This window comes from Panthera tigris, chromosome B3 (genome assembly GCF_018350195.1).
Source record: "Panthera tigris isolate Pti1 chromosome B3, P.tigris_Pti1_mat1.1, whole genome shotgun sequence".
In the NCBI taxonomy this organism is placed as follows: domain Eukaryota; kingdom Metazoa; phylum Chordata; class Mammalia; order Carnivora; family Felidae; genus Panthera; species Panthera tigris.
In genome coordinates this window covers 67845812-67872592 of record NC_056665.1, presented here as the reverse complement: position 1 = coordinate 67872592, position 26781 = coordinate 67845812, and the positions used below count along the sequence as shown (strand labels likewise).

Genomic DNA, 26781 nt, shown 5'->3' with positions numbered 1-26781 from the left:
TTTAGTGGAAGAGAGAATGTGAAATGCATTAAAGTATATTTTATAAGAATGTTCTAAAGAAGGCAACAGATCAAGTAGGAATTAGTGTCTGTAGACTGGTCATAGGACATCCTGTTGCTGTATTGATTTTTACATGCTACCTAATTCTTCCATTCTACCTAAAGAGGATTCATCAGTGACCCTAGCAATCATTTCCACCTTCAAGTTCAAAAGCTAAAGAAAAGAAGTAAGCTCTGCACAAGGTGCCTTTACTTTGGACTCAAGACTTTGAAATCTCTCATCTGTTGCTATTCTGAATGAGTCAAGGTTTTTCCATTCCTTCTTTAATACATATCCACTTTTTGAGGTTTGGATTTGAACTAGTAATTGGAGCTTTATAACATAGTATTTACCAAGCAGAAAAAATTTCGAAAGTTTTGGAAGGTATTTGTTTATTGAAGTCCCCTTCCAATAACTGGACAAAAATATAAGCAAGAGGCTGTAGTTACAAATGATCATCCATCCCAAGTCCCCATGAATGAATGGAAGCAGTTCACAGGTGGGTCTCTCTAGACAAGGGGACATTGTCTGCCTTGGCTCTTTTGAAGGGTGATCAGATCATTCTCCGAAAGAGATTTTGTAAAAGTCCTTCCACATTCTGACAGCTAAATGCATGAATCATGAAAGGCCCAACTCATCCAGCAAAAATGCATTACAAACTGAGAATTACAAAGTGTGCAACGTCCTCATATCTGAAAAGTGACACGCCACAAAAACATAGTACTTCGCTGGGAAGGCATCTTTAACATGTTTAAAATAACTAAAATGCTTTCTACATCAGAGATTGTCAACGAGAATGGCCTGGCCGACTCCAGAGAGTCATATTAAAATTTCCGGGTAGGTGACGCGAGCGTGCACTGAAGAAGTGTACTCAATATCATAAATATCTTTATTGTTTTTTAGTAACAATATTTACCTGAAAATTCTAAGCCATTAAAAAAGGATATGAGATTTCCATATTTATCAAATATGGGAATAAAAGGTTGATAAGCTCTTTAAGTAAGATAAATAGTAGATCTCAGATATTAAGATCCATCTTAATGGTTAAAGTTTGCAAAGGGGAGTTGACTTTCTACTCATGAGGCAAGTGGAATTCAATTAGATTTAAGCAAATACATAAAGTTACATAAAACTACCTGGGAGTCTGTTGTAACTTTGGGGAGAATCCCTCTGGGTAAAGGGACTTTCAAAGGAGCAAGTCCTTCTGCCTAGACCCAGAAAATGGCCAATACTGGGGGGTGGGGGTTGGGGGGGGGAGTAAATTAGTGAGGAAGCAAAAGGAGCAATCACTTGAACTTTTTTGATAAATGTTCATCAGTATTGAATCCTATACTTAAAAGGAATAATAATGATACTTGATTTTAAGTATACTCTGAAGAACTCAAGGCACTTACGTATCTATCTCCTCTCCTGGGTGAGAGGGAATGGCTAGGTTACAGAGAGAACATTTTTTTTTTCCCATTTCATAACTGGAAGAACCATTGGGAGCCTTGGAAACCCACAGCAGATACTGAGCTTCACTGGAGAAAGCCTTGGTGATGGGTGCACTTGAGCAGGTGATTAAACTCTTCAATCAATGGGAGCATTGCATGAGGCCTGATGGCAGGGGAAGCAAGTTCTGTGTCCCCGAGTCCCCAGGGGGCCAGGATTTATGGCATGACCATGGGTTTTTGTAGATGTCTGAGAACAGGAAGAATTTGATACGACTGGGTCAAAATGACCCTTATTTTCATAAATTCTAGGCCTTTCCTGTGTGGAGGAAGTTGAGACCAAAGTACAATCCTTTATAACATGTGTCCTAGCCAGAATTCTGAGTTTTGGTAATCACTGGTCTCATGGAAAAATGACCTAAATCCTGACCCACAGTCACTAGCCGAATCAGGGTACAAGGAACGGTGAGCCAGGAAGTAGAGACAATTAAAGCTTCATGCTAAGTTTTTCATTTTGGGCCGGTCATTGGTCTTATTTGGAAATGTTCTTGTTGTGCCATGGGGAGATACTCGAGCCATCTTACCGGTAAATTATGTGTATTCTGAGGTCCTGAAATAGAATTTCTTGATGTTCTCTCAAGACCACATTACACCCTTCAGACCCTTCCTGTCACCATTTGCCACTGGAAACTGTAATCACCCAAGAAAAACCCCTAATAACCCTGCTAACTCTCCCAAAGAAGATCGGTTTCCAGACAACTTTGCTTCTCAAAACTGGCCACGTGTCAGGCAGCAGAGGGGCTTGGAACTTTCTGTTGCGGGGGCCCGTGAATTAATGCCGTGTCCAGAAGATCTATGCCTTCTCAAGCACTCGGACTGGATTTGGCAGAACTGTGTAGAATGGCCACAACTACCACTGCCCAGATTCCCAAACTTTGCCGAGATCCAGGCACTTGCTGTTTTTAAGAAATAGTGGCCTTGAGTATATGGTTTGGTTTGTACATTTAACTAATGTGGTGACTACATGGCACTTTGCTATATAATAACAGGACTTTAACTTTTTCCTCCACCTGGTCAGAGGAGGAGAGGAGGGGGTTGCCAGGCATTTCTATCCACTAGAGCACCAGTGGGTTGTCAGAATAGTCACTGATCACTTATTCAGTCTCGCTGCCATTCAATACATTGGAAACCCAAAGCAGACTTGACATTCAGCTTTACAAGAGGCAACACCATAGTGGCTCAACGCACAACACCCAGACCAACATCCCACCATGGGCAGCCCTGAGATGGTAAATAAGGAAGCCGGCAGCAAATTCACCAGTCGGCAAACAAATGTAACAGATGAAGAGCGTTTCACATCAATTTGTGCCAAGGCTGGGGAAGGGGGCTGGGCTAGGTGAGGAAAAGCTATGTAGGAGGAATGAGGTTTGTTCATCTCATCCTTTGCCCCTACATTCCTTCAAAATTATTGCCTGGAGCTTGCAGTTCAGCAAGTACGTCCTTGTTCCTGTCTTTTGTGTTTACAGAATCAGTGCAGATGTGTGCACAGCTGCCCCCAGCGACCCAGAGCCCCTCTAAGGAAAGACACCCTCACGTGCTCCCCGAATTCCCACACCCACGGGAGGGACGCTACACCCATTTCACAAATGCAGTGGAGGTGGTGGGATCACCACACAACAGCCCTCCACTCAAAACCATGTGCCGAGTCGTGGGGGGCCCACCCCAGAAACCAAGAGCGTGGCCCTCGTTCCACGGGACCCGAGTTCCGCCCTCCCAGGATGGCTCATGAAAGGCCTCTGCTACTTTCCGACAACTGAGGGGGCACACTCAGAAAGCTCCAGGCATCCCACCAGCAGCTCAGCCAGCCACACATTACCCTCCGCTTTCGTGTCTGTCCTCCCTTCATCTTCTCGTAAAGGAGTTTCTTGTTCTAGAATGGGAAGAAAAGAAAACACGAACGCAGAAGTTATGGATCAGATTTGGTGAACGTCTATTTTAGAAGCGATACTTGGTGTGTCCCCCTGGATATATGCACACACATATTTTGGAAACAAAGTTAGATGAAAGGAATGTCGCGTCAGAAAGATAGACCACAAGAGAAAGACTGGTGGTTGTGTAGCTTTTAATAAAGTTCTCTGCAATGCCCCGAGGCACACCAGTGTCACCAACAATCATATAAACAGGAAAATACGACATTCTAAAACACAAGAGGCACTGGAAACTCAGCTCCTCACTTTGAACAGCCTTTGTTTAAAACAAACAGTTTTATCTCATTTTACTTTTGTATCCAACTCCCTTTTTATGAGCTGTACACATAAACTGTTCTCTAGAGGAGTGTCTGACTATTAATAACAATCCTCTATGTAAATAAATGAGACATCCTGACTTCTGCAACCTTTCCTCCTGTGGCTTAAGTCAGTGCCCCCAGTCAAGACAATCGGAAAACCATTTGGTCTATAACATTTTTAATAGAGTGAACCTTTTAAAAACTGCCAAAAAACTTCTTGGCAGAAGGAAAGCTATGTTGGGGGAAGAAAAAAAAAAAACGGGCTCTGTTACCACAGTTTGTATAAGTGTTTCCACATATTGCTGTATTTCAAGCACATAGTGGATTTAAATGAGCTCTAGACTATCAGACACAAGTTCCACAGGTTTCCCTACTGAGATTATAAAAGACAGAACACTTAATCTGAAGGCAAAATGGGAGAAGGGGTATTGGGGGGACTTATTTGTGTTTTTTTTTTTTCATCCAAAGGGAAATAATGCATAAAAGAGATGATTGCATCTTACTCTAAATAAAATATACTGCCATTGATTTTTTTTTTAAAGAGATGACAGAGTTCTGTTAGGGACCAAGTTTATACAACACTTGTATCCTCTGAACTGTTTTGGATATAGAGATTTTTTTTTTAATGGTACATTTGGAAATACAAAGGACAGATGCCAAGAATGAGCTTCATCATTTTCATGTTCATTAAAATCTACCCCACCCGCAATTTACAATGTGGATCTCTTGCCCAACCTCAACTATGCAGGGAGGCTGCACCAGGGAGTGAAGGATCTAGAGTACCCAATAGGCCAATACTGGCCACAGCCTCGGTCTCCTGCTCACTTGGGAAACTGGTCAATCTAATATTAGAAGGGAGAAAAGGCAGATGTGCAGATCACAGTCTCAAAGAACGAGCACATCGCCGGGAGGCTCATTCTTGTCCTCTGGAGCTGCATTTCTGTGGACGTAACAACTCCTGTTGTGCAGAGAACATCTGGGAGTTTGCACCAAGGCTGGGGAAGGGCTCTGGGGGCTGGGAGGTCAGGACAGAGGCTCTTCATGTGCACCATCAGGTTCATCTGCCTGTGTGGGCAGGAGCACAGGGGGCCCAGAGCTGGAACGAGGGGGTGGGGCAGCTGGTCAACTGTGGGTGGCAAACTTCCACTGTACCACCCGGGGATCAAGGCAGCATTGATTCAGTTCAACTCCTTCAGAAGGCTGTGGGGCATGGGAGTGCACGCTGGTGCAGCCACTCTGGAAAACAGTATGGAGGTTCCTCAAAAAACTAAGAACTACCTACCACCCAGCAATTGCACTACTAGGCATTTATCCACGGGATACAGGTGTGCTGTTTTGAAGGGACACATGCACTCCAGAGTTTACAGCAGCGCTATCAACAAGAGCCAAAGTATGTTAAGAGCCCAAATGTCCATCGATGGATGAATGGATAAAGAAGATGTGGTATATATACACAATGGAGTATTACTCAGCAATCAAAAAGAATGAAATCTTGCCATTTGCAACTACGTGGATGGAACTGGAGGGTATTATGCTAAGTGAAATTAGAGAAAGACAAACATCATATGACTTCACTCATATGAGGACTTTAAGACAAAGAACAGATGAACATAAGGGAAGGGAAACAAAAATAATATAAAAACAGGGAGGGGGACAAAACAGAAGAGACCCTTAAATATGGAGAACAAACAGAGGGTTACTGGAGTGGTTGTGGAAGGGGGGATGGGCTAAATGGGTAAGGGGCACTAAGGAGTCTCCTGAAATCATTGTTGCACTATATGCTAACTAATTTGGATGTAAATTTTAAAAAATAAAAAATAAAACAAGTTATATAAAAAAAGAGAAGGTTGTGGGGCAGATTATACCAATAAGAACCTTCATTTGAAAAGAAATGCCAAAGGTTTACCAAGTTGTCCTCCCAGAGACAGTCCCTGGGTTTCCCCCTAAGAGCCAGGGTTAGGATTAGCTGGATGAGAGTTTCCCATCCCTGCATGAAAGTGGCTGGGGCATTCCTGACTAGCCCTGCTATTACTGTATGGGTGTGAAGCAAGGGCTGCAGGTACAGTGTGGGGGGAAAGAAGTATACAAAAAGAATGAGAAGAAAACAGCCTCCTCTCCTGATACCCATTCCTTGTAGACAGGGTAGGGATGGGGGAGCGGTGAGCCTGTTTTCCATGTGAGTAGCAGGTTTGAGTTCACAAAAAGGGCTTTCTATTGTGCCATCAAGATTTTGGACAACTGCCCAGATCTTGGTTTCAAATTCCATTCCTAAATGGAACCAGGGAATGGAGAATGTCTGAATCCAGGGCTAGGGCAGGGAAAGTTTAAGGATCAATGGAGTTGAAACATCTAATTGTCCCATAAAGTAAGAACGTGCTCAAGAAGTGATGAGATGTGTCAAAGGGAAAGAGAAGCCAACTTGGAGACTCCTGCTGGCTATATCTAGGACAGAGTGAATGCCAAAATAAATAATTGGAATTAACCAATCCATACTGATAATAAATAAACAGATTTTTAAATAAATGAATGAATAAAAGGGGGGACTGTTGTTTAGAGTCAAATGGCAACCAGTAAATGCAGAATGAGTAATAGAGTTTAAAAATCACTGTTTTACAAGTACCATGGTTATGACTAATTTTAGCGAGTAATATCGATGAAGACTAAGATTGTTGGTTGAAAGTTTAATGGGGACCAAACATTTATACAGTTGCAACGTACCTCCCCACAGATGATTAATTTCAAAGGGGGAAAAAAACAGTAATTTTACACTTGAGAAACCCGGCAGGCATCACTTAGAACAAGTCACCAATTCTGGGACAGAGTGACATCATGTGCCTCCCGATGTGAAACACTAAGAGGAACATATCAGAAAGGCAGAATTCAAACCTAATCACATGGAAACATGAGACGAACCCAAAGTGAAGAGGATTCGACTCTTCAGCTGTGTGAGGTCCTGAAACACAAGGAAAGGCAGAGAAAGTCCTTGCTTCTTGTTCCTCTCATGGAGTCGGCTCTGGCCATGATCAGCTGGTTCCATGGGAGAAAGAGACCCTAATCACCCAGCGGGCTGAGGAAAAGATATGAAAAGCGCTTGGAAAGGAGAAATATTTGCTTTTCAAGAGAACTTTTTCCTAAGCAGCAGTCAGCGATTACTGTGTGAAGGAGGAGGTGACTGACACCCACAATAGCCGCCTTTGGGTATAGACACTCCACACTGGGGGCACACACACCATCCAAAAGATAGCCAGTCCTAGACAGGACTTGATGGGACCACAGTACAGGACACATGATGAGCCATGAGCCATGAAAAGATAAGAAATCTACCAGTTTTTAAAGAACTCCTGGAGCCAGAAGATCTAGTTCAAATCCTAGCTCTGCTGATAATCAGCTCTGTGGTGTTGAGCAGGCTACTCACACCCCCTAAGCCTGTATTTTCTCATCTGTAAAATGGGCGTGTTTGGGATGGGCAGATTGAGTGAGATAATTCATGTATTTAGCACAGTGTCTGGCACACAGTACATGCTTAATAAATATTACTATTTACTATCATATAATAAAATACAATTACTATTATTCTTCATCTCCATTCCCATCACCCAACACAGGGCCTGGAAGGCATGTGATGTGCATTTAAAAAAATGTGTCTTGATGCATTAACAAAGAGAAAGTAATGCAGGAAATGAGACAGACGCTGATATTTCTAATATATGAATCATTGCTAAAGACCTAGCTGAGCTCCAGCCAATGTCAAAGACAGGCAAACATTATTAGCATATAAGGAATCATGGTCTTGTGTGCACTGTTCTTGTTTAAGATAATTACTTTGTTAACTTAAAATCTGGTTGAGCTTAGGACAAGCTTGAGACCGTCATTCCATCCCCCTTGGATAAGGGAAGACTACTGTACTTGATTCCCACTACCATGTGAAGTTCAAGCAAATCATGTTCACTGCCAGGTGGTACTGAGAAAATAAATGAGAGAAACTTAGGTTTAAATAAACATAATTACTGATGATAAAAGGCATGTAAACATTGTTCCTGGTCATTGATCTGTAATAGTAATCTATCCAGGCTTTCAAGAAGAGGAAAGGAAAGTTGGCAGGAGAGAAGTTTCCATCTCTCCTGCTTCCTCAAAAGGGCTCTCTGCCCTCACTCACACTTTTCCCAGTCTCACTCTTGCTTCCTTTTGCTCATTTCCAACCTACCCGTTCTTCAGGGGCCCTTCTCACCTTAGACTTCAGTGTTGCCTTCAACTTCCTCGCTGGCAATTGTACAATTGGCTGTGCAAGCCCTCCATCTTAGAAATTCCTTATCTGCCCTTATCTTCCCTCTTTGCCAGTAATTGTATCTCCTAGTGATCACAGCATAGCCAGAACATGAAGCTGGACCGTGCTACATTGGGTTCGTTGTGTTTTCACATTTCTTCTCAACCACAAGGTGGTAAGTTCACTGAAGACCAGCACCATGTCTCAGAGACTGTTATAGATCAAGCACCTAGCGCAGCATCTGGAACGAAGCAGGCTTAGCATCTTCCACTTGTTCTTTGCTGAAACTGGCCCTTGCTTCTGTGGATTTGCCCGTCTCCTGCGGATTCCTTCCTAGGGCTCCTCTGTTATCTCCTGCTCTTCCCCACCTTCTCTGCTCCCCTCTTTTCCTCCTACCTCCCTCTCTTCTTTATTCCTTTCTTTAAAAATTTCCATCAGAAGAAAAGTTCATGCCATCCATTTCACATAAACCTGACATAGCTCTTCCATCCTCCTCCTACTATATTTATGCCATATACCAGTTCTAATTGGCTCCCCATCTGCCTTTGAAATGTCTTAGATTCTAATCACGTTGATGAGGTTCACTCAAATTTACTATGTTCATGGCCTTCATAACTGGAATTACTTCCTACACTTTATTTCCTTTAATCTATTCTTCTCTCTTTCATCCTTCCATATGCCACCAGAAATAATTTCTTTTATAGAAGACTTTCATGATTTCAGTCTCCTATTCAAGAACCTATAGATGTCTACCTCTGTAATTTGACATGTTTCAATTCTACTAGTAGATTTCAGAATGGCTCCACAAACCAACTCTCCCTAACCAAACTGTTTGTGAAAAAGAAGAGAAATAGAATTATTGCATATTGGAGGGGCGCCTGGGTGGCTCAGTCGGTGAAGCATCTCACTTCGGCCTAGGTCATGATCTTGTGGTTTGTAGGTTCAAGCCCCACACCGGGCTCTGTGCTCAGAGCCTGGAGCCTGCTTCGGATTCTGTGTCTCCCATTCTCTTTGCCCCTCTCCCACTCATTCTCTCTCTCTCTCAAAAATAAACATTAAAATTTTTAAAAGAATTATTGCATATTGGAGAAAGCAAAAGTAAAATTGCTTTGTTGTTTTAAGATGGGAAAGTGTATACGGTGAGGGTAGGTGGAAGCAACTGAATGCAATGTTAAAGCAAAATAATGGAGAAATGAAAGTGGTAATTAATGAGGAGAGGCACCTTTCTCTAAAACAGTGTAAAAGGAAGGGAAGGAGGTTACTCCTAAGACTAAGATAGTCCCAGTAATGAAGGAATCAAGGTCAGCTGCCAGCAATGAGCTGAGCAGGGACAAGTAGCTCTAGAAGTGCTTAGGCAGGAATATCTGCTCATTCACTCATTCCACAGATGTACTGACCACCTGCTTATCCACGAATTAACACTCCTTAGTATTTTTCCACTTTTCTCAGCATCTGATTACACGGGCCCAACCACAGGAACATAGCTCCATTCCCATTCAACTGTGATCCTGTTTGACCCATTGTTCCAGCCTGTTGGGATCTTCTCGAATCTCGACTCTGTCATTCAGTGCTCTACCTTCCAACTTTGTGTCATCATTTGAGAATCTGGTAAGTACCTGTTCAATATTTTTTATTCAAAATATTTTATTACAATTTCATATTTAATATGTGGAATGGGGTAGTACTAAGACATGCAGGACACCATGTGGAGTCTCTCTCCCTATGCACATGGATGGACTCTTCAACAAGCTCCCTCCCGGGGATGTTCTCTTGCCAAGGCTGTATCTCTCCACCTCTTTCAACAGGAGATCATGAAAGATCTCATCAAGTACTTTGCCGAAGTCCAAATACACCACGTTCACTTCATTTCCCTCATCAAGCTGGCAAAGTCAATGAATAACGCTGGCAAATAATTCGACAAAACTTGTTTTTAACAAACATATGCCAAATGGTGATGATTTCTCCTTCCAAATGCTTACAATTTTCTTAATGGACAGTTATAGATTCTTGCCTGGTACTGACAGCAAGTTCACTGGTACACGTTTTGGAATTTTCCTTCTCTTTCCATAGAGCAGAATTACATCTGTCTGTGTCTAAGCTTCTGGCATCATGTTTCCTTGGTCCTGCAGAGATCATCTCCCTCAGTCTAGAGATAATTGGCAATTTTTTTTTTTTACCAAAAAAACCTACAACCCATATACTTCCTATATGTGCTTTGTGAAACACTGACAAGACTTACACAGGCTGTGGAGGAGACCAGAGTAGAAGCCTCTGGAGACAACAGCTGACGAGCAGGTTAGAGATCACTGACTTGGGATGGGTTGGTATATCGCGTCCTAGACATGCATGTGGTTTGGTAATTAACTAACATGCCTCTCGACCAGAAATTTCTGAAAAAAATCACCTTCTACACATTTTTTCTTCTCTCACCCCACCCTATTGCTCATCTCTGCCATCAGTACCAGAGTGTAACATCTACTAGTCATTAAGATCTGACTTACCCACTTGCCCAAGCCTGGATAGTCATGTTCTGGATCAAAGAGGTGCTGGTGCAGCTGGAATTCTCGACTGAACTCTGCTGTGTCCGGGGTGTTTTCCAGACATCCATCATCTACTGCAAACAGCAAAAGGCTTTTGAGGAATGGCCAAGGTATCTGTTGTGGTTCTAAGAGTTAACTTATTAAAAACAACTAGATATCCACAGGCCAGAATCTATCTACATCAGTCACTCTAAGTCACTTTCCCGCTGGATTTGCTCATCCTGAACTCTCACTCCTCTGCCCACCTGTGGCAGAGACTGGTTGGCAGTTCACCAAACTCACTTTTCTTTCCCCCTCGGCACCCAGCTAATTTCCCAGTCTTGCCCTGCCTGCAGTCAGGTCGAGTCATATGCCCAAGTTCGTGCCAGTGGAATGTGGGCAGAAGTGATGTATTCCACTTCCAGGACTGGCCCATAAAAACCTCCTGGATGCTCCCCTCTCCCTCCCACCCCCCACTCCCCATCTGTTGTTCTGCTTGCTACCTGCTGCCGACCAGGGTAACTGTGGGTGTCAAGTGTAAAGATGAAAGATGGCAGTCTGGGTTGCTGAACCATCTACCTCTGCCATACCCTCACCCACCTCTGGCAGGACTTCACACGAGTGAGAAAGAAACTTCTATTGTGTTACCACCATGATTTTCTATCTGTTATGACAGCAAATATTTCCTTAACTAGTATACTTCGATTCCACATGCGTCACTGTGTTTTCTCTTGCGTGAGCTCTTTAGAAACAATTTCGGCTTCTTGGAGAAAGCACATTATATAAGAACAACAACAATCACCAGACAGTATTGGTGTGTGTTATAGTGGTGATGGGGTAAGTCTGGAGTCAGACAGACCAAGAGCTCAGGGTTCCCATCCTGGCTCATAACTGACAGATGGTCTTACTTCCTTGAGAAGGTTACCTTTGTCTCTCTAAGCCCATCTGTTCATCTATAAGAGGGACAGAATCAAGGACTTAGTTGACTGGGTAGCTGTGAGGAACAGAGTTGATCACATGTAGAGCGCCTGCTATCGTTTCCTTTCCACCGTCTCTCTTTAAATGACAATTTATACTGTGACTGCTCTTTGAAATAAACATGTCTTTCAATCAAACCCAAGAAAAGTTATTCCACTTCACTGCTGCTTTTACCTAAGCCTTATCATTATGAGACATGATACTCTGAAAACGAGTCCTTTTTTTCCTGTCTCTAACGTGCTTTTAGACAGCAGCTTAAAAGGTTGGGGAGGTGGGAGCAGAGGACGGATTGTGAGTTTTGTGCAGGGCTAGGGGGAGGAAAGAGAGTCCCTTTGCATCAAAGTCAGTGCTACAAGGGATCCACTACAACCAGCCAGATAGTCCAGTCTCGTGAGACCGGTCTGAATGAAGCCTTCCAGCAGCTTGAAGCACCCACTGTCTCAGCAGCATGAAGCTCTCGTGTACAAGTCATTAGCATTCAAACAAATCCCTAACGTGGCTCCCTACTTTTCACTGAACTATTTATCTAACTTCTTCATCTGCAGCAATTAACCTGTAGGAAAGGGATAGCCAGTCAAAAGAGTTCAGACAGTCTGCATATGGCAGCTTTACAACCATTTCATAATTGTTTCTTGAGTACTTAGGAGTGGGCCCAGACTGAGATCTAGAGATAAAGCTCTGCTCTGGGAATGGTGGTACCTCGGGGCCTGAAAGTGTGCCCTGGGATTCACATCCTATCCCTGGGGATGGCCTCTTCATGTTCCGCTGCTCTATCCTGGGTGGCTGGGCCATGATTCAGAGGAGAGCATGGCCTGGGAGAGGGAAGCCAATGTTTTTTTTTTTTTTTTTTTTTTAATGTTTATTTATTTTTGAGAGAGAGACAGACAGACAGAGTGTGAGCAGGGGAGGGGTGGAGAGAAAGGGAGACACAGAATCTGAAGCAGGCTCCAGGCTCTGAGCTGTCAGCACAGAGCCCGACGCGGGGCTCAAACCCACGAACCATAAGATCATGACCTGAGTGAAGTCAGATGCTTAACTGACTGAATCACCCAGGCATCCCAGAAGCCAAGGTTTTATTCTTGGATTGCTCAACTGTGTGGTGTCACGATTCTCAGTGAAGCATAACTCAAGCAATTTCTTACAAATAATATCTAAATTTAGCTAGTGATTTCCTTTTTAGAATGAAAATAATGGTAGAACAAAGAATGAGAAACGTTAGCTTAGTGGAAAATAGCAAAGAAAATGGCAGACAGTGTGTAACAAGAAGGGGTCTGGGAGTTGTAATTTGACCCAACTGTACCAGCCCACCTTGACTGCCTCGTCTCAGAGCTCTGGCATGCATAAAACTAGTGCTTGATTACACAGATCTGGACTTTTTCCTTTCTCAGGTTAATCTAGAACATTTATGTCCTTTAAGGCACTGACTATGTCTTCATTTTACAGATGAAGAAACTGAGGCGCAGGGTAGTGGACTGACATACAACAGTTAGGACTAGACCTCAGATCTCTCGGCTCAAACTCTGTCCAATCTCCTACAACAGTGGTTCTCAAACTTTAGCAGCCACCAGAATCACATGGAAGGCAGCTTAGAACACAGACTTCTGGGTCCTATCCCAGGGGTTTCTGACCCAGTTGGTCTGAGGTAAGGCCTGAAAATTTGCATTTCCAACAAGTTTCCAGGTAATGCTGATGCTGCTGGTCTGGGACCACACTTTAAGAACCACTGTACCATATCATATCTAATCAGTTTAACCAAATCCCCGCGAAGACTATAGCTCTTCAAATTCTGAACTGGTTTTTCCTTCTACCCCTCCCAAACGCTATGAGCATGTAAAACGTGGCTAAAGTGATTGGCTTGGTGCAATGATTCAAATTTTCCTGAGGTCATGGGCCAGTATTTCTACATTGGCTAGGTTACATCCAGTGACTCTGGTTGTTGCAGAGGCTCTGTACCCCACAGAAATCAGACACCTACCCTAAATGAAAGGAGGAATATCTTTCAGGGAAAACCTCTTTCAGAGAAAGCCTGCATTGTGTTTAAGAAAATCTGAGGGGCCAGTGAGCAAGGCAATATGTCATGGTGGTTGAGCACACGGTCCTGAATCAGCTAGGCCTGGGTTTGAGTCTTGGCTCAGCTACTTGCTACATAGATAAGCTTGGACACGCTATGCTCTAAGATTCAGTTTCCATACATGCAAAGCAGGGATAATAAATACCCACTATTACTGTAGGCTTGGAGGAAAAGACTACTCTGGTGCTAGAAGTTAACACAAGCTCAATGAGAGCGTTATTTATTGGTGGCAAAACCAATTATAATCAGGATGCCATTTAACGAATTTTTTACTTTGTGGGAAGTGCTGCGCCGAGTCCTTAACATGGATAATTTCATTTAATTCCCACACCAACCCCCATTTTGCAAATGAGGAAACCGAGGTGCAAAGTGGTTAGTTAACTCGTTCGAGGTCATGTATCTTGACCTTGGTTTTGAATTCAGTGTGTTTTTTTAATGTTTACGTATTTATTTTGAAAGAGCACAAAAACAGGGGGAAGGGCATAGAGAGAGGGAGAGAGAATTCTAGGCTCCATGCTATCAGCGCAGAGCTCAACATGGGGCTTGATCTCACGAACCTCAAGATGACGACCTGAGCAGGAAGCAAGAGTTGGATGCTTAACTTACTGAGCCACCCAGGTGCCTCCAGGTAGTCTGAGTTTAGAGCCACCACTCTTAACCACCCAGGTAAGCTGCTTGAAGCCTACCATAAGTGTAGCCCGCTTACATGCATTCTCTTTGGCATTAGGGAGTAGGAAAGTGGGAGGGACACATGAGTAGCAAAGAAAGTTTCAACCTTCTTTGTTAACCAACTTCTTATCATCCTGGGCCCTGTCTCTCATGTCACCTCCTAACTCCAAAGAAATATTTCGGGATAGGTGCTGTTTGTGACATGGTTGAAACGATGATTGTCAAAGGAAGTAAGGAAAACAGACGGACATGGATAATCCACAGACTAGTAAATTAAATTCCAAAGATAGTAAAAATGGGAAGCAACTATAGCATAGAAAAGGCAAAAAGAAGAAAATCTTTCGCCATTGTTATTATAATAGTAGCAAGTGCAGAAAAAAAAGGGATCAATTCCTAAAGAAGGAGAGAATGCAAAGCTTTGACAAGAGAGTCTTATGTGGGTGTATCTGACCACCAGAATGCACCAACGGTTTTAGAATAAATTTCTCTTTCCAATCTACTTATGAAGACATAGTGGGTCGTTACAATCTACTTGCAAATACATAGGGGGTCATTAGAATAGAAATACTATTTCTCAGAATATTTGTAGCTGATGTTAGAATTTTTAATTTCCTCCCAAAGACTCTATCTACCATCCATGAGAACCCAAGGGCATGCCCGTTACCTGTTTTTCCAACGGGACAGGGATTTGGAGGGTCCGGGTAACCCTGGTCTTCACTAAAGTCCTTAGGAATGTTGTCGCCAGTCAACTCTGCCACAATGTTTGGGATGTTGCCAAAAGGACCCAAGTGCTGAAGACCTTCATGAGCTCCACCTGCCAGGGAATCAGAGTAGTTTACTTCAATGCAATTAAATTCATTTCAACTAATATTTACTTAGGCATACCATACAGGCAGAGCACTGTGATCCATGCTGTAGAGGGAGAGAACAGGAATCAAATAGTTCCTGCCCTTTAAGGCTTACAGCATTAGTTGGAGAAACAGACACCTGCTGCATGTGTATCATTTTCATACAAGGCACATTAGATACTTACCATAAGAGAAGTGTTAATACAGGACTATGGGAGCATAGTTAAGGAAGAGTTTCATTTGGCTGATAGGATGGGGAAGGCTTCTTAAAACCAGTTGGAACTTGGGTGACATTTGGTGGCAGGGTAGGGGAAGAGAAAGGGAAAGAGAGGCAATTGCATCCAGGTATGAGAACAGGCTGAAAGACAACACATTTCCAAAAAAATAAAAATGAAATGAAATAAATGAAATGAAATGAAATAAATAAAAAAAGTCACTGTCCTCCTGCCATTGTAGAACCATTTAAAACTTGTTATATTTACTCCAATCCTTTCTCCTCTGCATATCTTTTTATATATAAGTGTGTATTCATTTTTCATTTAATATTAAAGCACTAGCATCATCCCATGTGGCTGCATGGTCTCTAGTCACATAATTATAAGTGGCTATGTTGTTTTTTATGCAGTGGCTCTACCACAACATATTAATCATTCCCCTGTTGTGGGAAATTCAGTATTTCCCAATTTACTCTTAGGAATTTAATTTTTTCCATATTTTGGATTAATTTTTCTCAGGATAGATTCCCAGAAGTCAAATTACTGGGTCAAAGGCTATAAATATTTTTATGGCCCCTTATATCATATTGCCAAGCTGTTTTCCAAAAAGGAGGTACCAATTTATAAAATAACATCAACAAAATATAAGAACACCATTTTTAACATCTCTACCAGCATTGAGTTTTATAAAAATAATTTTTGTTTTTCTTGCTAATTTAAAAGGTGTTTAGAAAAACTACTGTCTTATTTTGAATGTCTTTGATTGCCAGCTCAGTCAAATATATTTCCATGTGTTTATTTATGAGCTCTAATTTCTTCATGCAAGTTGTTAGCTCTTGGAATATTAATGTTTCTCTTATCAATTTGCATGAAAACGTTACATAATAAAGGTGACAAGACATTGGCTGTTACATTCCCTGCAGCACTTCCCCATTTTGTCTGACTTTGAATTCTGGTTATTATATATTGCAATATTTTGCAAACATAAGCTTTTAATATTTATGTCATCAGATTTACTGTTGTTATTCTCCTTTGTGATTTCTTCTTGACCTTTTAAATTTACAAAATCGTTGTCCTTTCAGAAGTACTACCAAAATTTGGATATTTTAGTTTTTCTAGTTTTTACATTAACTCTTTAGTCCTTACGTGTTTCAGTGCCCATGAAATAAGTAACTAATTATCCCACCTGCATTTGTTAAATAATTCTGCCCTTCCTCACTTATTTCATTCTTTCAACAAATATTTAAGTGCCTCCTTCATAGCAAACCTTCTCTGAGCACCAAGGCACAGCAGTAAATAAAAACAACTTACACTATGTAATTTGCTTTACTTATACATAATGTATGCCAATTTCAAGACTCTTTATCTTCTTGTAGACTTAATATCCTAGAAGGTTCAGGAAGCTTACTTTACCAGCACTAAAGCAGACTTTTCTTGGAATGAATTCCTATTTAATAATTTTATTGGGACATAGCTCTCTTAATGACTTGTACATCCTATACATGAAGAGCCAAAAGGTGCCTTGGTTGGTGTGCATGAATTTAGTACCAAAATCAGGCTACAAGAGCCACACTTGTACCTCCAGAGAGGACAGTCTTGCCAATAGGTTATATTGTTTCAGTCCAGTTGGATGAGGCACCCTTTTCCCCTGGAGGAGCTGTGCCAAGGTTATTGCTTTGACACTTTTGACACTTTTTTTTTTTTTTTTTTGGCTTCTTTGACTGAACCAGCTCCCCTATGGAAAGACACATTTTTTTCTTTGGAAATACTAATATATTCAGTACAATCATGGTTAGATCTTAGTGACTTAGGAATCACACTGTCTTTGAAGTGACTTTGTATTACTCTATCTTAATTTATTACGTCTGATTAAAGTTTATCCTTAAAAGGATAATTGTACCTCCTTTAATTTCAAATTCCTCTAGCCCCCAAATATAGATATCATCACGTGGCTGGGTTGTTTCATTTACATTTATATTATAATTCATTATTTTGTAATGAGAATGAGTAGCCTGCAAAATTTCGCATTAAAAAAAAACGTTGTTTTTTTTTTTTTGGAAAATATCCATGTAAATATTTTAAATGAGATGTATTTTTATATCTATCATAATCTGATGGCTTAACCCATCCTACTCTGATGGTTATGTGTTAAAATCTATTATTACCAATAAATCTCTCAATCTCTTATTGCTGTTTTTGCTTAGCATTTTGATGCTGTGTTAGTTGCCACGTTCGAGAACATAAATTCTTATTTTAATTGTGTTAATTGGCTGTTAAGTAAAAAATTAATTCACAAATCATCTTTCTTCTATTATCATTGCCACTCTCATTCTGTTGTTTTGCTTGGTAAATCTTTGATCATCCTTTTATTTGTAACTTTATGTATCTTTCTGGTGGTTTTTCCAAGTCTTGTTGTGATGCCTGCCTTCAGAGACATTCTCGGGATTTATATTTATTATCCCACATTAACCCAAGACTTGCAAAAGGTCCAACGGACAGCACAGTACACTTGGTACTGATATATCTGAAGCTTTGTATGGTCTTGGCAATGGAGCCACCCCTGTGCTCGCCATAGGGCATGCTTTCTGCTGTGTGAATACATGTCTCAACTTTTGAAAGCACCCTAGCCTTAAGTGCCAGGAATTATCCAACTTGGCTTAAGGGAGAATACATGTCTTCTTAATGCTCCATTAGTAATTAATGAAGGAAGCAAACACAGTTTCCTTTATGGAAGGCCTGCCAAGGCTCTGTTTACCTCTGTGCACCAGTGCCATTAAAATGAATGCAGCACTTGTTAGGAAGCAGATGTTCAGCACCAAGCAGATATATTATATCACAGGCTCTTTTAAAACTATATTTAATGACATCGAATCAAGAAACACTGAGGTAGGAACTGTGGGAGATACATGTAAGTAACAAATGCTATCCTTTGCTCTCCAGGAGCTTAAATGTTATAGACGAGAAACCACAGATAGGAAATAATTAGAAAAATGATATAGTTGAGTTTGCAACCAAATGCTAGTTATCTGGTTCATTATGTTTAGATTATGTTAATTTATTTTACCTGAAACCAGGTCAATTAACACGTTATGATGCGATGGATGCTATTTCTTCCATCTGTCATAGTTTCAACCAAACACATATATTTTTTTAAGTTTATTTATGGGGGGGGGGGCAGAGAGAGAGGGAGAGAGAGAATTCCTCTCTCTGGAGAGGAGAGAGAGAGGTTCCATGCTGTCAGCGCAGAGCCAGATTCAGGGCTCAAACTCAAGAACTGTGAGATCATGACCCAAGCTGAAATCAAGAGTTAGACACTTAATCGACAGAGCCACCCAGGTGCCCCCCCCAAACACATATTTTAAAATCATTAATTAGTCAGTTTTAAGAATATGTATTGAGCACACACCACATATCAAGATTTGGACTAAAAGTGCTGGAAGGTCAGTGATGAACCAGGTAAATGTGGGTCCTGCTTTCACAGAGTTTACAGACGACAAAAGATACACAAAGGACACACTTGAAATGCAGGGTTGTAATGCACTCATAATGCAACTGGGATACTACAGCAAGATGTCACGCATATGACAAGAGAAACATCTAACCCACATGTAGGACACGGATGACTTTTTTGCAGGAAGGAACACAACATTGATTACGTTAGGTGCTGTTGAACATGTAAATGTAAAAGACATGGTTCAAGCTCTCTAATTGGTTCTTCATTCTAGGTTCTTCAAGGCTACCACAATAAAACAGTGATATATGATAAGATACATCCCTTGACATAATTCATTATGGTATAAACTTCAAAAGAGGTGAAATTCAGGAAACAGGGAATCTGCCAGGAAAACATCCATGGAAGAGGTGACCCTTGAGTTGATTCATGAAAGACAGGATCCATCCTTGCAGGTGGCAAAGGAAAGACCACAAATGACAACACAGAAATAGGTGTAAGCAAGGAATGTTTGAACATCAGTGATGAGCACTATTGGGGAAGGGAGGAGCTGGATGGGAGGGGAGAAGGCCGATGCCAAGCAGAAAAGTATGAATTAATATAGCAATAAATAGCAACGACACTTTCTAGGCAGGAGAGCGATGTAATAATTGGATGTCACATAGAATGTTAAGTTAGCATCAATTTAAAGCCCTCGTTCCCACCTAAAGGTCATATCAGAATCACATGAGTAATTTTTTAAAAATTCCAATGTCCCCTACTCCAGAGCCACTGTATCCAAGTATCCTTCTGAAGACCACACTATATAAAGGTAGACTGGAAGGAAGTTCAGACGTCCTGCTATAAGGCCATTGCTGAAACTCAGGGGTGAAGCGACGAGGACTAGGGTTAGGGTGGCCACAACATGAGTAGAAAAAAAGAAAGATTTCAAACAGTGCACAAGGGGAAGAGGAGTCAAGAGCCCATGAGGTTTCCAAAGTGCAGAGGCCCCCGATTGGAGAAAATAATGCCATCAGTAAAGACACGATCTTTCACTACAGCTTTAAATTTATTTCAGGCAATTAATTAATTCTATCCTGTGATGACACTTAATTTGTCTGTTTCCATCCTAGCACTCCACAAACGTCTCTAGAATAAAGAGAAAATATTTAATTCTTGCCAAATAGGTTTTCGGCTCAGTTTTGTTTATATAAACTTTGCTTCCTTTAATAAAATTGGTACCATGCAGCTGTTTATTCTCAAGCTCTAGGCCATCAGATTTTCTTTGCATTGTTATGGCAGTAAAGTGTCAGTCAGCTGTACTGTTCAGGGGCAATGGAAGCAGGGAGTGGGGAAGAAGGAGAAGAAGACCCAGGTTGGTCTGATTGGGCCAAAGCTGTTAAGTCTCCTTCTTGAACTGTGCTGGAACTCTCCATAAAAATCTGTGGAGGCACTTTTCCACATCTTGGGGGATTTCTCTAACAGCTTTCAGCTCTTTACTGCGTCCCCATCCCCTGCCTTGTGCCTGGTTTCTCCATCCTCTGTACGTCCCTTTTAGACTGGCAATTCTCTTGTTTCATTCAGTTGGCTTATCTGGTCAACCTCATCTCTGCTTTCCCCCCATGGACTTGTGCAATGTCAACATGGCAGCTCTCAGCAAGACTCCCGAGGACCACCAGCTGGGCCCCGCACCTCCAATATTCGTTTATCCAGGAAAGGTACTAGCTTTCTTTCTGGTTAATTTAAAACTGCCCTCCAAACAGTCATGGGCTTTTTTTGTTGCATCATTTGAGTTGTTGAGTTGTTTAGTTATAGCGTAAATCTCTGGTATCACACCTTACCTTGAGATCATTTGACTTTCCTCAATGCCATGCATTAAAAAAACAAAACAAAACAAAACAAAACAAAAACCTGAGTGAAGTTTCCAATTATTGTGACATCTTACATACCTCTTTCCTGGAGAATGTGGTTCTCCATATAGTATCCACATCACTGAAGCATCCCCTTTTTAACATCCAGATTCATTTATTTAACCATTTTAAAGGAAAATGTTCACTATGAATTTTAGGTAAAGACTTTAAACAGTGGCCTTGGAATGTGACTTTCCCTCCTCTTGATAATTTGGGACCATCATTGTCAATATCAATGACTATATTGTGATGCAGCAGAGAGTGTTCTCAGAGTAAGGAAGTGCACACAGTGATATCACCCTACTACACGGTCCCAGCTGCTGTGGCTTTTACAGCTCTTCATCTCCTCCCTCCTTTGTAAGCTGTTAATCCTAGTCATCCCAGATCCTTTTCACAATGAAGTATATACGTATATAAATAAAGAGTGGGCCTAGGTCCTGCAAATTCCCTTTTCTAATTTGCTTTACTGCGCACGTAAATCACGTGTGGATCTTATCAAAAAGCAGGCTCTGATTAACAAGGTAGGGTGGGGCCTGAGAGTGTATTTCTAACAAGCTCCCGCGTAATGATGATGTTGTCAGTTCACACATGACACTTTCAGTGATAAGCGGCTAGAAAGTGAGAGAGCCAGACTTATTCGAATTATACATAAAATAAGATTAAATTATCTCTGATAGACAGTCACAGAATTTGTGACATCCAGGGTGGCTGCTGTGAGGCATCTAAAGTCCACTTGAGATTTCAGATAAAAGAGCTGTGGCTACTGTTGACATCCTTTTATTGAAAGTTTTAGGGAGAGGGAAGATGGCGGCGTAGGAGGATGCTGGGCTCACTGCGCATCCTGCTGATCACTTAGATTCCACCTACACCTGCCTAAATAACCCAGAAAACTGCCAGAGGATTAGCAGAACGGAGTCTCCGGAGCCAAGCGCAGACGAGAGGCCCACGGAAGAGGGTAGGAAGGGCGGTGAGGCAGTGCGCACTCCACGGACTGGCGGGAGGGAGCCGGGGCGGAGGGGCGGCCCGCCGGCCAAGCAGAGCCCCCGAGTCTGGCTGGCAAAAGCAGAGGGGCCGGACGGACTGTGTTCCGACAGCAAGCGCGACTTAGCGTCTGGAAGGTCGTAAGTTAACAGCTCTGCTTGGAAAGCGGGAAGGCTGGAGGACAAAGGGAGGGAGAGCTGCTGAGCCCCCGGACAACAGAGCTCAGTTTGGTGGGGAACAAAGGCGCTCGCCAGCGCCATCTCCCCCGCCCATCCCCCAGCCAAAATCCCAAAGAGAACCAGTTCCTGCCAGGGAACTTGCTCGCTCCACGCAAACACCCAACTCTGTGCTTCTGCAGAGCCAAACCTCCGGCAGCGGATCTGACTCCCTCCTGCTGCCACAGGGCCCCTCCTGAAGTGGATCACCTAAGGAGAAGCGAGCTAAGCCTGCCCCTCCTGCCCCCGTGCACCTTGCCTACCCACCCCAGCTAATACGCCAGATCCCCAGCACCACAAGCCTGGCAGTGTGCAAGTAGCCCAGACGGGCCACGCCACCCCACAGTAAATCCCGCCCCTAGGAGAGGGGAAGAGAAGGCACACACCAGTCTGACTGTGGCCCCAGCGGTGGGCTGGGGGCAGACATCGGGTCTGACTGCGGCCCCGCCCACCAACTCCAGTTATACACCACAGCACGGGGGAAGTGCCCTGCAGGTCCTCACCACTCCAGGGACTATCCAAAATGACCAAACGGAAGAATTCCCCTCAGAAGAATCTCCAGGAAATAACAACAGCTAATGAACTGAGCAAAAAGGATTTAAATAATATAACAGAAAGTGAATTTAGAATAATAGTCATAAAATTAATCGCTGGGCTTGAAAACAGTATAGAGGACAGCAGAGAATCTCTTGCTACAGAGATCAAGGGACTAAGGAACAGCCCTGAGGAGCTGAAAAGCGCTTTAAATGAAATGCAAAACAAAATGGAAACGACGACGGCTCGGATTGAAGAGGCAGAGGAGAGAATAGGTGAACTAGAAGATAAAGTTATGGAAAAAGAGGAAGCTGAGAGAAAGAGAGATAAAAAAATCCAGGAGTATGAGGGGAAAATTAGAGAATTAAGTGAAACACTAAAAAGAAATAATATATGCATAATTGGTATCCCAGAGGAGGAATAGAGAGGGAAAGGGGCTGAAGGGGTACTTGAAGAAATTATAGCTGAGAACTTCCCTGAACTGGAGAAGGAAAAAGGCATTGAAATCCAAGAGGCACAGAGAACTCCCTTCAGACGTAACTTGAATCGATCTTCTGCACGACATATCATAGTGAAACTGGCAAAATACAAGGATAAAGAGAAAATTCTGAAAGTAGCAAGGGATAAACGTGCCCTCACATATAAAGGGAGACCTATAAGACTCGTGACTGATCTCTCTTTTGAAACTTGGCAGGCCAGAAAGGCTTGGCACGATATCTTCAGTGTGCTAAACAGAAAAAATATGCAGCCAAGAATCCTTTATCCAGCAAGTCTGTCATTTAGAATAGAAGGAGAGATAAAGGTCTTCCCAAACAAACAAAAACTGAAGGAATTTGTCACCACGAAACCAGCCCTACAAGAGATCCTAAGGGGGATCCTGTGAGACAAAGTACCAGAGACATCACTACAAGCATAAAACATACAGACATCACAATGACTCTAAACCCGTATCTTTCTATAATAACACTGAATGTAAATGGATTAAATGCGCCAACCAAAAGACATAGGCTATCAGAATGGATAAAAAAACAAGATCCATCTATTTGCTGTCTACAAGAGACTCATTTTAGATCTGAGGACACCTTTAGATTGAGAGTGAGGGGATGGAGAACTATTTATCATGCTACTGGAAGCCAAAAGAAAGCTGGAGTAGCCATACTTATATCAGACAAACTAGACTTTAAATTAAAGGCTGTAACAAGAGATGAAGAAGGGCATTATATAATAATTACAGGGTCTATCCATCAGGAAGAGGTAACAATTATAAATGTCTATGCGCCGAATACCGGAGCCCCCAAATATATAAAACAATTACTCATAAACATAAGCAACCTTATTGATAAGAATGTGGTAATTGCAGGGGACTTTAACACCCCACTTACAGAAATGGATAGATCATCTAGACACATGGTCAATAAAGAAACAAGGGCCCTGAATGATACATTGGATCAGATGGACTTGACAGATATATTTAGAACTCTGCATCCCAAAGCAACACAATATACTTTCTTCTCGAGTGCACATGGAACATTCTCAAGATAGATCATATACTGGGTCACAAAACAGCCCTTCATAAGTTTACAAGAATTGAAATTATACCATGCATACTTTCAGACCACAATGCTATGAAGCTTGAAATCAACCACAGGAAAAAGTCTGGAAAACCTCCAAAAACATGGAGGTTAAAGAACACCCTACTAACGAATGAGTGGGTCAACCAGGCAATTAGAGAAGAAATTAAAAAATATATGGAAACAAACGAAAATGAAAATACAACAATCCAAACGCTTTGGGACGCAGCAAAGGCAGTCCTGAGAGGAAAATACATTGCAATCCAGGCCTATCTCAAGAAACAAGAACAATCCCAAATACAAAATCTAACAGCACACCTAAAGGAAATAGAAGCAGAACAGCAAAGGCAGCCTAAACCCAGCAGAAGAAGAGAAATAATAAAGATCAGAGCAGAAATAAACAATATAGAATCTAAAAAAACAGGAGAGCAGATCAATGAAACCAAGAGTTGGTTTTTTGAAAAAATAAACAAAATTGACAAACCTCTAGCCAGGCTTCTCAAAAAGAAAAGGGAGATGACCCAAATAGATAAAATCATGAATGAAAATGGAATGATTACAACCAATCCCTCAGAGATACAAACAATTATCAGGGAATACTATGAAAAATTATATGCCAACAAATTGGACAACCTGGAAGAAATGGACAAATTCCTGAACACCCACACTCTTCCAAAACTCAATCAGGAGGAAATAGAAAGCTTGAACAGACCCATAACCAGTGAAGAAATTGAATCAGTTATCAAAAATCTCCCAACAAATAAGAGTCCAGGACCAGATAGCTTCCCAGGGGAGTTCTACCAGACGTTTAAAGCAGAGATAATACCTATCCTTCTCAAGCTATTCCAAGAAATAGAAAGGGAAGGAAAACTTCCAGACTCATTCTATGAAGCCAGTATTACTTTGATTCCTAAACCAGAGACCCAGTAAAAAAAGAGAACTACAGGCCAATATCCCTGATGAATATGGATGCAAAAATTCTCAATAAGATACTAGCAAATCGAATTCAACGACATATAAAAAGAATTATTCACCATGATCAAGTGGGATTCATTCCTGGGATGCAGGGCTGGTTCAACATTTGCAAATCTATCAACGTGATACATCACATTAACAAAAAAAAAGAGAAGAACCATATGATCCTGTCAATCCATGCAGAAAAGGCCTTTGACAAAATCCAGCACCCTTTCTTAATAAAAACCCTTGAGAAAGTCGGGATAGAAGGAACATACTTAAAGATCATAAAAGCCATTTATGAAAAGCCCACAGCTAACATCATCCTCAACGGGGAAAAACTGAGAGCTTTTTCCCTGACATCAGGAACACGACAGGGATGCCCACTCTCACCGCTGTTGTTTAACATAGTGTTGGAAGTCCTAGCATCAGCAATCAGACAACAAAAGGAAATCAAAGGCATCAAAATTGGCAAAGATGAAGTCAAGCTTTCGCTTTTTGCAGATGACATGATATTATACATGGAAAATCCGATAGACTCCACCAAAAGTCTGCTAGAACTGATACATGAATTCAGCAAAGTTGCAGGATACAAAATCAATGTACAGAAATCAGTTGCATTCTTATACACTAACAATGAAGCAACAGAAAGACAAATCAAGAAACTGATCCCATTCACAATTGCACCAAGAAGCATAAAATACCTAGGGATAAACCTAACCAAAGATGTAAAAGATCTGTATGCTGAAAACTATAGAAAGCTTATGAAGGTAATTGAAGAAGATATAAAGAAATGGAAAGACATTCCATGCTCACGGATTGGAAGAATAAATATTGTCAAAATGTCAATACTACCCAAAGCTATCTACACATTCAATGCAATCCCAATCAAAATTGCACCAGCATTCTTCTCGAAACTAGAACAAGCAATCCTAAAATTCATATGGAACCACAAAAGGCCCCGAATAGCCAAAGTAATTTTGAAGAAGAAGACCAAAGCAGGAGGCATCACAATCCCAGACTTTAGCCTCTACTACAAAGCTGTCATCATCAAGACAGCATGGTATTGGCACAAAAACAGACACATAGACCAATGGAATAGAATAGAAACCCCAGAACTAGACCCACAAACGTATGGCCAACTCATCTTTGACAAAGCAGGAAAGAACATCCAATGGAAAAAAGACAGTCTCTTTAACAAATGGTGCTGGGAGAACTGGACAGCAACATGCAGAAGGTTGAAACTAGACCACTTTCTCACACCATTCACAAAAATAAACTCAAAATGGAAAAAGGACCTGAATGTGAGACAGGAAACCATCAAAACCTTAGAGAAGAAAGCAGGAAAAGACCTCTCTGACCTCAGCCATAGCAATCTCTTACTCGACACATCCCCAAAGGCAAGGGAATTAAAAGCAAAAGTGAATTACTGGGACCTTATGAAGATAAAAAGCTTCTGCACAGCAAAGGAAACAACCAACAAAACTAAAAGGCAACCAATGGAATGGGAAAAGATATTTGCAAATGACATATCGGACAAAGGGCTAGTATCCAAAATCTATCAAGAGCTCACCAAACTCCACACCCGAAAAACAAATAACCCAGTGAAGAAATGGGCAGAAAACATGAATAGACACTTCTCTAAAGAAGACATCCGGATGGCCAACAGGCACATGAAAAGATGCTCAACGTCGCTCCTTATCAGGGAAATACAAATCAAAACCACACTCAGATATCACCTCACGCCAGTCAGAGTGGCCAAAATGAACAAATCAGGAGACTATAGATGTGGAGAGGATGTGGAGAAACGGGAACCCTCTTGCACTGTTGGTGTGAATGCAAATTGGTGCAGCCGCTCTGGAAAGC

General features: G+C 41.7%; 1 protein-coding gene and 1 long non-coding RNA gene across 3 annotated transcripts in view; one reads left to right on the top strand and one right to left on the bottom strand.

Annotated features, from left to right (window-relative positions):
- Positions 1–10563, top strand: part of LOC102956744 — a 53961-nt gene extending 43398 nt beyond the window's left edge. Inside the window, exons 10-11 of the long non-coding RNA XR_006218694.1 lie at positions 9470–9628; positions 10480–10563. This is a non-coding gene — a long non-coding RNA (uncharacterized LOC102956744). The remainder of the gene's footprint in view (positions 1–9469; positions 9629–10479) is intronic.
- The window catches only part of LOC102957373 (neuroendocrine protein 7B2), a 66182-nt gene that overhangs the window by 912 nt on the left and 38489 nt on the right, over positions 1–26781 (bottom strand). Inside the window, exons 3-5 of one of the 2 annotated variants that reach the window (XM_007097619.3) lie at positions 14922–15071; positions 10522–10634; positions 3346–3399 (exon numbers count right to left, since the gene is read on the bottom strand). In XM_007097619.3, coding sequence (XP_007097681.1) covers positions 3346–3399; positions 10522–10634; positions 14922–15071 — 317 coding nt within the window. The remainder of the gene's footprint in view (positions 1–3345; positions 3400–10521; positions 10635–14921; positions 15072–26781) is intronic. The other variant, XM_007097620.3, reaches the window with a different exon arrangement.